The sequence below is a fragment of the Panthera uncia genome (assembly GCF_023721935.1).
Source record: "Panthera uncia isolate 11264 chromosome C1 unlocalized genomic scaffold, Puncia_PCG_1.0 HiC_scaffold_4, whole genome shotgun sequence".
Taxonomy (NCBI): domain Eukaryota; kingdom Metazoa; phylum Chordata; class Mammalia; order Carnivora; family Felidae; genus Panthera; species Panthera uncia.
Window position 1 is genome coordinate 50,068,623 of NW_026057585.1, and position 12,560 is coordinate 50,081,182.

Consider the following 12,560-nt stretch of genomic DNA (forward strand, 5'->3'; position numbering starts at 1 on the left):
TGGCTGGAGTGGGAGCAGTGCTAATGATAGGAGAGTAGACTAGAAGAGAATTCAAGTTCTTTTAAATTCCAAGATCTCACTTTAGAGTTTAGGCTTTTCCGGGCTTAGGGGCAAGATTAAAATGAAAAGCAGAGAAGAATTTGCATATGCATGTTGGCTGAGCATTACCTGTGGCTAAAAAATGTTTATTGGAACTAAAACAGTCTATCTCTTCAGATCACTGCTGAGGACACTCAGGGGGAAGGATTCTCTATGGAAGGAGGAATTTTGGTTTTAACCAGTTGCTTACTTGTGAAAATGAAAACCAACACTCAAGAACTGAGCTGTGTTCTTCTATAATATTCACAAATTATGGCCACTCTAAATGTCTTGCTTTGAGAATTGTCTTGCTCTTAAACATGGCTTCATTTTAAAATAAATTTTAAGCTGTAGTTTTAGTTTCAAAGTGAAGAGCTTGATTATGACTCACCAAGCTATTTATAGTAGTCTCATACCAGACATTTTGTGCGTGTGTGAGACAGAAAGGAAAAGAGGGAGAAAGAGCTCAATTCTTGCCTGGCTCATTTCTTAAAACTGAAGAAAACTGCAGTTATCAACATCTATCATGCTAACCCCATCAGAGGACTTGATATTCATTTCTCTGACTCTTCTGCTTTCGTGCTCATCAGCTTCATGATTCCAAAACTGTTGATTTACCCTTAAATGGAAGAGGTGCAGTGAGAGGGACGCAGGAGTAGGGAAGTAAAGAGGAGTAGGGAAGTAAAGAGGAGTACAGCTCACCTGAAAACCTCTTATTAGCAGCATGCCAATCAGGAGCTCAATTCAAATAGTATTTTCTTTTCACAAAGATGAGTCATGACAGAGCAGAAAGAGCTCTGGATGGGGTTTCAGTCTCAATTCTGCACTTAGTAGCTGGGTAACTGTGGGAAGAACATCCTCTCTCTTACCCTCAGGTTTTCCATTTAAGTGGGGATACCTACGACCTACCTTACAGGGTTTTTAAAGGATTAAGTGAAGCAACCACACCAGAATCAGCACTGTGTGAAACTCTCACATCCTGTAATAACATTAGGTCTTACTGTTTTCTGGAAGGTTGTTTGAATCACTACTGTTTTACTACTATTCCTGAGGAGGAGTTGCTTTCCATTCCTCTTCACACGATTGTCTACAATTACTTGAGTTCCTGAGGTAGAACAGCCTTCTTTCCACCCTCTCCCTTTTCAGTGACTATAGCAAATATATTCCTAGATATCCACATCCACAGACTTCCCATCTTTAATTTCCCAAAAAGTGAATAAGGTGGTGTGGTCACTGGTGGGCATGTTATACGCAGGGGAGATTAAGAGTGGCTGGGAGGGTCAAGAGGCAGAAGAAACGGTGTAGTGGGACAGAGTGTGGACATGCCTGGAGATAGGAACGGATGCAAGCAGATGAGGAAAAGATGCAGTTGTGTGCAGGAGGGAACTCAGTGGGAACCTCACTCTTATCTGACAAAAGGAAATGACATTGGGTCAAGTGTCTTGAGGATATCGCTGAGGAAACGAGCTTCAACCAAGTCTCTGAAGCCTTGTATAAAGCCACTATGGAAATAAAACTTTTTTTTTTTTTTGGCCTTAAACATTGTTCAAATATATAATTCTTTCTATATGTTAATTATATCTCAATAAAAACAAAACAAAACAAAATATATACTTCTCTTGAATTTTACACTGACAATGAAAACTTACCTTCCAGAAAAGAGAAATCTGTTGTCTATTGTAGTCAATGGGTTGTTTCATGTACCAAACATCTAATGTCCCAGTAGGCTCTGTTTTGAAGGGAAAAAAACCCATATTTTCATGTATACACACATACATGTATACATCCATACATGCACAATATAAAACCTCTTAAAGTCAATTGCTTATTTAATAAACAATTCCAGGAGAGTAGGATTGTCAGGTAATTTCAATTTTCTTTGTGCCCCCATATTTCTTTCCTTTTGTTAAACAATGAACATATGTGTCGGCCATAGAAAACACAAATTTTACCTTAAAAACAAATTTAAAAAAATGATGATGAGGAAATTGGATTCCTAACTTACTCTTAAAATATGTAGTAATAAAATAACTCAAAGAAAGTATGTGTGATTATTTCTTTTTTATTGGAATACAGAAAGAATTAATTCTCAGCAGAAAAACCAAAATATGAATCATAAGGAACACAGTTTTGATCCTGTAAAAATAAAAAATACAAATGATTAACTCTGTGTTCACGTCCATTCCTGAACTTACCATGTTGTGGCATAATTATTTGGTTTTATGATCATTAGATCATTAGATCATGAGATCATGATCTACTTGAAAGGAAAGCCCATCTCATTCATCTTAATATCTCTCATACCTACATAGTGCTTAGAATGTAACAGACTCCTGACAACTCTTTGTCAGGTGACAAATGTACAAATGAACAATTCAGACAATGTTAGCTACTTGATGCTAAAACAGAGAATGAACTGATTGAAGGAAAAACCACCATCTTTAAGACAATGGTCAAATATGACCTAATTTAATTTGAGAAAGTCAATCAAACAGACTTGATAAGAAACTGAATAATCAACTCCTGTGTGCTACAGAGAAAGAGAGTGTGTGTGCACATGTGCATGTGTGAGTGGGTGAATAGTTTTATTTCTCCCATTATCAGATTTATTTTGATTTACAGCCAGGGGTGGAACTCACAGAAACAGCCCCTGAAAACAAGCTTCAACTGCACCAATGAAACTTGTTCATTGTGACACTTAGAATGTATTTGAGATGAGGCTTACATTGGGGTTCCTTCTGGGGTGACAAGTCCCATTTAACCAGACGAAGTTTCTGGAACATTAACTCCCACCAGGAAAAGAGAAGACAAGCAGCCAGGGAGAGGAGAAGAGAAAAATGGAAGGAGCACATGCACCCACACATACTATGGGCGGTCCTGTGGCCCACTTACACTTGCATCCCATATCCTCTTTACCCCATGACATATGCAGCTTTAGTACAGTGGTTAAAGTGTGAACTCCAGAGCTAGACCGTCTATGGGCAAATCCCAGCTCTGTGATCTTGAACAAATGTTAACCACATCCTGAATACATACTTTACATCCTGAAGCCAGTTTCCTCATCTGTTCAATGAGGATTGTAGTTCTATACGTCACATGGGGCTGTTGTGAGAATTGAATGAACAGAGCAGCCCTGACCTAAGGTAAGCACTCAGGAAATTTAGCTGTTGTTTCTTCATTTGGAAATGAGCTTGTTCAAGGTCCCAGAACTAGTAATCGGAGAAGCCAGGTTTTGAACATTGGTCTGTTTTATCACATAGCCAGCACTCTTCTCTCTGCACCCTGCAGTTACCTGGCTCTGAGGCTTGTGATTTCTCAACAGTACTTCCACGCCCAACAGGTGCTCTTCTGTGTTCTACCCTTTTCCTTTTTTATTTCCGTTTCCTGCCTCTCTCACCCTCTTCCTTTTGTTTTTTTCTAAACATTCACTTATTTTCTTCCCCTCTTTTCCCACCAGTGGTAGCTTCTACCCTTGCAGTGAGGACCTAAAGGTAAGAAATGCTTACCCAAGACATTGTGAAAATGCTCTCCATCCTTCAGGATTATGAAGAGTGACCCAGAAAACAAGCCTAGCACTTTTATCTGCTAGTCCAGATGCAAAAAGGAAAAAAGCACAGGCAACAGAAGGAAAGGGGACCTGACCATTATTAACCACCTACAACGTGTCAGGAAATATTTGGACATTTTATGTGCTGCACGTTATCTCATTTAATCCTCACACAATGCAGGGTGTGTGTGTGTGTGTGTGATTACATCTGTTTTAGAGCTGAGGCCAAGGAGGCTGACAAAGGTTAAATGATTTCCAGAACACATGGAGTTGGTAAATGGCAAAGCCAGCTGAGCCCAGGTTTCACTATTTCCAAAGACCCTGCTCTTCCATTACAGTTCACTACATTGAGCAGAGATCTGAGCAAACTAGATAACCCAGACATTGACTACATAATCAGGATGTGGAAACTTGGATGTGCTCCATGTTGAAGCCAGATGACTTATTAGTGCTAAATGTCTCCAGTTAATTACATATTAGTAACAAATAAAGGGAATACTCATTGTCTCATTAAAGATCTACAACTACCAGATTACTACAGAGCTAAGAATTGAATTCTAGAATCACAGTCTCTTCAAAGGAAAAATTGCAAGTGAAACTGAAATTTTAATGGTGCCCACCTGCAGTGTTAGCCTCTGTGGGAGAGAAATCATTAGCTGAATCTGTATGAGTTTCAAAGTGTAAACTTTCATGACCAGGGGTGTCAAACCACTGCTGCTTAAAGCAGCATAAGAGCTGATATTAAAGAGAATCTTTGACATTCAACTGACACAAAATCACTTGAAATTCTAACCTCAGTGTTATCTAACAAAGGCAGATAAAACTATTATAGGCAGGCCAGAAAAGGAAAGTCAAAGACCAAATGTCCAAGTGATTACAAAACAAATGGGTATAAATGACTAAAAATACAAATATTGGAAATGGAAGTCAGGTCACCTGAGATGAAACTGCCTCCTATATGATAAAGGAGAAAACTGTAGAGTTGAATAGAGTCACCAATATGAAAAAAAGTGAAGATCCTAAATTAAGCAGGAGATTGACCTAAATGACCCTGAAGGTGCTTTCAACTCTAAAATCCCAAGATTCTAGGATTCTATGAAACAATAGGTGTGGCAAACAAATCTGAGCCAATCCATGTGCTTCTGAGATGAGCATCCATATCTGAAGCCAAGGCTAACACAGGAACGTGGACAAGAGCAACTTAATTGCAGGTGGAAAGCAATCCCTCAACAGAGGTTTCCTCAAGGAGCATACAGATTTCCAAAAAGAGTGAAAATGGAGAATTTAACACAAAGCAAATGTGGAAAAGGCATATCTTGGGAGGTTTCAGGTAGTGGGCTCAATGAAACACACGAGGATTTTTTGGTCCAAGTCATGTTCCAAGCAGGGCAAGACAGAGATAAGTCACTCACTGCCTCGGTTCCTTGAAGTTCACTTTTTGGGGTTGACCCATTTATCTAAAATCTAGTTTTAAACAACTCAATTCAAACAGATATTACAAGTATCTACTTGATTAAACAAGTTTTATTTTCAGACGTTATCACCTGCTATGCCTCCACGGGAAGTCCTATATAGACTACCCCATTCCACTTCCTTCTTGATAAATGAAGTTTAACACTTGGTTCACTCTCTCTTTTCACCTCTTTCTGTCACCTCTTTTATTACTTGTGAAGGGCCACCATCCATAAGGTGTTCCTTCCCAGTAGCTGGTACTGTCAGTCCCTCCACCTGCCCACTTCTAAGGATCTGTTTCTGTCAACTGATGCTTTTGCTTCATACTTCACTGAGCAAAAGGAAGTAACAAGGCAGGATTCCCTCATCTTTCTACCATGAAAAGTTCACCATCAATTCTCTAACATAGTATCCCTACTTCCATCAAAGTTCAACCCAACCTGAGTTCTGGATCCCATCCTCCCTTGTTTTATCAAGGACTTCTCCCCTACTTCTCTTGCATTACTAATTTCTCCCTCTCTGCTGGAAGCTTACCATTACCTTGAAAATACACTACAATTTTTCACCAATCCTAAAAACAAAACCAGACAAAGCATTTCCTGATACCACATTCTGCTCCAACTACTGCCCCACATCTCTGCTCTCCTTCACAGAACTTCATGAAGAGTTGTGAATTGTTAGTCTTTATTCCCTCACTTCACACTCACTCTCAGCCCGTTGCACCTGAGATTTTCTCCTATCATTCTACAGATATTGCAACCATGGCAACAAGCAAAACTAGTAACTGTTTAGAGATACATACATTTCTGAAAGTTATGTGAAAAGTACTGATAAACATATAATTCATGATAGTGTCAATAGTATATTGGTAATTTCACAGCATTTAAGTTGAATGGTGGGTTCATAACTGTTCACTTTGCTGTTATCCTTTGTACGGAGAAAGTAGCTTAACCTAGCATAATCATAGTGGCAACAGAAGAAATGAACAGATTCTGAATATGTTTAGGAGAGTCAAGTGCTGGTATTGGGGAATAAGGAAAAAGAATTTCTTTTTATTTGGAAAAGGAGAATTTAAAGATAACTTCTTGATTTTTGACTTCAGTAACTAGGAAGATGGTGGTATCATTTACTAAAATAGAAAATATTGAAACAGAAGTATTTTGGAAACATTCTGTCTTGGAGAAAAACAAAGAGATATCTATCTATCTATCTATCTATCTATCTATCATCTGTCTGTCTAGTTTTCGAACTGTGGAACTGGATAAAGTCACCTGGGAAAAGAAGGGAGCCCAGGGAAAAGCCATAGGGATTGGTATTGAGAAGAGAAAACTGACCAGCAAGAAACCAAGAAGACCTGGTCAATGAAGAAGAATAAAATCCAGGAACATGAGATTTCACAGAATTCAAAAGAATCAAGTACTTCAGGGAGGAAATAGCTCCCTTCTCCTACTGCAATGACTTTGGAGGCCATATGTTCCAGATAAGGGAAGTCCATAAGTTGCATTGGAACTTTACATTTCTTCGTGGTGTTGTATCCTCCAGGAATCTTTACCTAATGTTCCAAAACAGATTAGAAGTCCTTGAGTCTGAGGATCTGACAAGTTATCACTGTGTCCCAGCACCTGGCATAGTTCCTGATACACACACACTTTTCTCACAGATCCATCTTGAGAAGCATTTTTCCCCCATTTGTTTCTGTTTGGAAGGCTTCACGGAAAGCATTTCTTCCTATTGGGGTGATCACCATCTTGTCAAATAATTGAGCTCAGACATTGATTTCTTCCAGGATAGATGTTGGGCTTAGAGGGGACCCAAAAAGAAAGGAAGGCAGGGACTGTCATTGGCTCTCAAACATAACATTTTCCTTCTAATAAAAACATTTGCATGTAAATCTCTTTAGAAGGCTAAGAACCTTTGATTCCCATATCCTCAAGCCTTAGGCACTCAGATAAATGAGCTAATTTAGGAGTCAGCAAACTATTGCCAGTGGGTCAAATCTGCTCCTTGTTTTAGTACAGCCTGTGGACTAACAATGGTTTTTACATTTTTAAATGGTTGAAAACAAACAGAAGAGTAATTTTCAGTGACATGTGAAAATTACATAAAATTAAAATTTCAGTATCCATAAATGAGGTTCAGTTGGAACATAGCTTTGTCTATGTATTTATACACTGTAAATAGCTGCTTGCACACTACAATAGCGAATTTTAGTACTGGTGACAGAGATATGGTCTGCAAAGCTGAAAATATTTACTGCCTGGGCCTTTACAGAAAATGTTTGCTGACTCCTAAGCTAGATCATTATTAAGAACTTGTTAACCAAAATGATAAAATAACCTCTAGTATTTAATTGGCCTTCTCAGAGTCAGGTAACTGTGGGGTGCAGAGCCAAGAGCTTGGGCTATGTGATAAAACAGACCAGTGTTCAAAACCTGGCTTCTCCAATTCTTAGTTCTGAGACTTTGAACAAGTTCTATTAGCTCTAACACTTAATTTTCCAAATGAAGAAAACAACAGCTAAATTTATTGAGTGCTGACCATGGGTCAGAGCTCTTCTATTCATTAAAATTAACCCATCTTAGCAATATTTCAGAATTACAAATGAATGAATGAATTGCCTAGCTTCTCAGTGTGAGAAGGGGTGGCTGCAACTGGTGACCCTGCATTTTCTCCCCTTTGGGAGTCTCTCACCAACCACCCATGCCACCACCTCTTATGGTGGTGGGGGGAGGAGGGCTACTCCTTCATTGCTCTGGTGTTAAGGTTGAGTATGTAGCACTTGCTTTATTTATTAATTGCCTATACAGAGTTTAACAAGACCAAAACATGTAAATTAGACTTTAAAAAGTGGTGAATGAGCAAACAGAAATACCTAATTTATACTATAGCTCTAAGGAATGGCTTGTTCATCTTTTTTATGGAGTCTCCTCCTGGGTGTTCTAGGTGGTGAGGGAATCACCTCCCCAACACCTTTCTTCTCCAGATGTGTCTGGAGAGCCTGCAGCTCAAACTCAAGAATATTCTCCCACTACAGGCCAAATGTGGTTGCTCAGTTCCCAGTATCAGACCTGCTTTTGATGGATAAAGATTGAGGGACTGTTCTCCTAAACAGAGGAAAGCAGTTTCTTTCCTTCTACTCCTTACTTAAAGGTCATTTAAAAAGTGTTTTCCATGGAGGACCATAACAGGAGTTGAATTTAATGACACAGGAAAGGGCCATATGGAGTAAATAAAGACCTCATTCTCTGCTGACATGATCTAAATAACTGTGCTCAATCCACCAGAAGATAACATTGCTCTCAGTTTTGGGCAGCAAAGGCTCCAAAGAACTCTATTATAAGGTCATTCAGAGTTTTAAAGAGTAACTAAAAAAAAAAAAAGCTTACTAGCAATTTTTTTTAATGCCAAGTTACATATGAGTACACATTCGAAGGCTGAAAAGGAAGAAGTGTTAAAAAAATTCACACCTTTTAAGTTTACATCAATTGGTGTTTCATAAAGAAACTGATGACAGAAATAGCGGTAAGGGGAGAAAACCAAGCTGCTCAGAGTAAGAGGGAAGAGGTCCTACATCAACCCACAGAAAGATGAAACATAGAAAAGGGAAATGCAGACACTGAAAGGAAGCCAACAGCTTCGTAAATGTGGTGCATCTCAGAGTATGGGTTTCCTCTCTTCATGAATGCCTGCAATTACTCTGAACAAGTCAGTTCCTTGATTTGATTCATAACTGTCCATGAGTTCACAACCATAACAAGTTGCTGCACTCACTCATTGTTATGATAGTGGTTTATTTAAGGGCTATGAGAAAGTTACTGTTGTTACTGTCCCACCTTGAACTGTTTTTAATTTAACAGATAAACCCTTTCAGAAAAAAAAAAAAAAACAAAAAAAAAACCCCAAACCTTTCCACACACCTCCAAACAGGTCATTATTAAATGTCAGTAAGAATGACGAGAATTCACAAGCCCAGAATACCCCTGGTTTATAGTTAAGCCGAATGTGACATAACTTAAAAACTACTCAGCCTATTTAGTACCTTGGCCGTGCACAGAAAATATGGCCCATTTTCAAGAATTTTATCTGTAGGACATATAAACAAAGTCTCATAGATAAGGCATTAAAAAATACATTACTTTGACTATGTTTAATAAAAGAATAAAAAACTCTGGATTATAAAAATGACAAATATTTAAACAGAGAGCAAGTGGCTCAACATCAATTTTAAGAGATTTTTATCATAAAATGAGAGGGAATAAATTACAATTTGTTAGATGGAGTTATTTTAAAATACAGAAATGCAATTAATATAAGAAGAAAGGAAAAATATACATTATTCTACAATTTATATATTAGGTGTTATATTTTAGTATATTTAAATATTTAACATTAAATATTTTATAATATTTATTAAATATTAAATATTTAAATATTTTATATTTTAGGCTCTTTGGGTCCTTGAAAGTCACTTGGGTATTGATAAGTGTCATCAGCTATCAAAGGCCATTAGCAGCTCACAGAAAAATGAATATAACATATCATGAAACTAATTTACAGTCACACATATCCATAAGTTTTACAAATAAGCGTTTAGATTTTCTCACGTTAATACTTCACAATCTCCAAATAAAGCAATGGATTATATGCCAATAATTTTTCTTCTGAGCCAAAGTTACACAGACTATGAAAAGTTGTATAGTAGGTCACTAAATGAGTGCTCTTAAAAACTAATTATTCAGATGGTTATTTCTTGTGTATCCAAAGATTTGTTAATATTGACATCAAGTTCATATAGCTATTATTTATTCATATGATCAATGTTTGATTGCACCTTAGTTTGATTATACTTAACACCTCAGTAAATTGTCATCCCTATAACTGCCAAAAAGAAAAGCCCATCAGACTAAGAAATATATTTGATATCCTTTCCATAGCTATGGGCAGGCTGGCAGCCCTCATTTGAGCAGTGTATATCAGAGGCATGATGAAGTGCAGTGCTGTAATATTTGGAGGAGAGAGGGCTGGTGGATGTTAAACTGTATTTTAAAATGTATGTCTCCAGAGTCTACCTTCTTTTTTTTTTTTTTTTTAATGTTTATTTATTTTTGAGACAGAGAGAGAGAGAGCATGAACAGGGAAGGAGCAGAGAGAGAGAGAGGGAGACACAGAATCCGAAGCAGGGTCCAGGCTCTGAGCTGTCAGCACAGAGCCCGACGCGGGGCTCGAATTCACGGACCGCGAGATCATGACCTGAGCCGAAGTCGGACGCTTAACCGACTGAGCCACCCAGGCGCCCCGAGTCTACCTTCTTTTAAGCTTTTAATTTTCATAGAATCCAAAAGGTAGAATGATCAAGTTTTACTCTAAAGGAATGAAATTACTGGTTATGGTTTTGTGGAATGAGAGAGTTACTGAGCTAGTAACATAAACAAGAAATAGAAATAAGGGGTGCCTGGGTGTCTCAGTCAGTTAGGCCTCCAACTTTTGATTTTTGCTCAGGTCATGATCTCATGGTCAGTGGGACTGAGCCCAGCGTTGGGCTTGCGCTGATAGCGTGGAGTCTGCTTTGGACTCTCTCTCCTCTCTTTCTACCCCTCCCCGCTGCTTGCACACACGTGCTCTCTCTCAAAATACACAAATAAACTTAAAAAAAAAAAATAGAAATAAGAGTTATAACCAAACATTACTGAAGCGTAAGCTTGTAACCAACATGAAAACATGGGGCAAACAGGGGTAGGACTTACTTAATGTTAAAATTTCCCTAACAATATAAACACATCTCCCTGGACAATTACAGTACTTAAGCTAAAGTCAAAATTAACTTGTTAATTAGTGTACTCATTTACTTGTTAATTAATGTGTTAAATTAACTTGTTGATTCAGTACCAGTACTTTACAGATCCCTCTCCCGTCTCTCCTCCTTCTCTTCCCACCCTCCTTTTTAGAACACATACCTTCTTCTGGTGTTTGTGTCCTGAATGGTTCACTCCAATCACTCCAACTACCTTTATATAGATGTAACTTAGAAGAAATCTGAAATTCATACTCTGTAAATGGTTTCAGATCCAGCAGATCCTGTCTTCCTTTGGCATTTGTAGCACTGACCTTGAATCAGACAAGATTTTTAAAGGTGTCAATTAAAATTAAAGAATTTTGACACACATAGGTAAGAAACTTGAGTAGATAACCCTTTCTCTTTTTTCAGATCTGTCATTCATTGAGAAAAAATACCAATGACAGGGCTACTGAATATACATGATGTTAATATGAAATAGCTTCTCATTAAAAACAAACTCTGGGGACTAAGAACCCACCTATAAGGGTCCCAAGGGGGATCCTGAAACAAGCTGAAAAGTAAGTAAAGGCTGAAAAATACCAATTTTCAGAAAAAACTTGGAGAATTTTCTAGAGATTATTTTTTATTTGGTCATAATTAGAATGTGATAAATGTTTTATCACAGACATAGAACAGACTTCAAAAAGAAAATTTTAATTATATTAAAAAAAGCAATTTCTCCTGAGTTTCAGTTATATGTGCAACTTATCCTTTGTTATTATTATAAGCCATTCTATTTTACAAATATACTAGGAGGAATTATAATCCTAAAATTTAATTTAAAAACATTAATGTCTAATATATCAAAGTGTGGGGCTTTATCTTTGCAATATTCAATTCCATATAAGCCTCTATGGACATTTCCTAATATTTCTCTTTCTAATATGTAAAAAGATTACTAAAAAATAAAACAGGGGTAGCATAACAAAGTACAATGAATCCTTTACTAATTGTGCAAAATTAATATTAGTTTACAGAAGCCTGCGGTTTAAAAAATTTCAGAATCAATAATCAAAATTCAAGATATTTCTTAATAAATAGAGGTGCATATGACTTTCTGATCTATCTCAAGTGTGTACTTTAGGGCTAAATATATGATTAAACCCCATATTTTGCTGGCATGAAAAGACAGAGATTTGTGCAGTGATATTAGGAGCCCCTCCCTGTTTTTCCCCTTTACTCTTAAAACCATTACCATAGTCCAGGACCTGCTGCTGTTGGGCCGATATCTGAGTCGATTAAGCAACACCAGCCCCTCATCTCTCCACTGAAGGATACATCTGCTCACAGAAGCATTTACACATTTGATTCTGATGTTCCATGGAGGAAGAGGCCTCACTAGTAATCAGGACAAACAAAAACGTGTGATTCAGGCTCCAAAATCAGAAATAACCTTTGTTTTGACATAAGCCAGAAAGAGGTGAACACAGCTCATTTCTAAGATGCATGACTACCAAAGCTGGTGAGATATATAAGAAAGAAATCCATGGCTTTTACAGAGAGAGAAAAAAAAAGTTTGATCCACTGCTAAATAATTAAAATAATTCTCCTTAATCTACCCTCATTTTTTACCAAATAAACTACCTTCAACATTAGTGATAGTATCGACTGCATTTAATCCAATGCATAAAGAAAACCAATGTACCA

At 37.5% G+C, this 12,560-nt stretch overlaps 1 protein-coding gene across 4 annotated transcripts in view; it reads right to left on the reverse strand.

Annotated features, from left to right (window-relative positions):
- IL12RB2 (interleukin 12 receptor subunit beta 2) overlaps positions 1-12,560 on the reverse strand; it is a 132,448-nt gene that overhangs the window by 107,813 nt on the left and 12,075 nt on the right. For all 4 annotated transcript variants that reach the window (XR_007454767.1, XR_007454768.1, XR_007454769.1 and 1 more), the window contains exons 5-7: positions 12,109-12,251; positions 11,032-11,182; positions 1,728-1,807 (exon numbers count right to left, since the gene is read on the reverse strand). Coding sequence is in view for 1 of the 4 variants with exons in the window: in XM_049617036.1 (XP_049472993.1) it covers positions 1,728-1,807; positions 11,032-11,182; positions 12,109-12,251 (374 nt within the window). In the remaining 3 variants the exon portion in view is untranslated. The remainder of the gene's footprint in view (positions 1-1,727; positions 1,808-11,031; positions 11,183-12,108; positions 12,252-12,560) is intronic.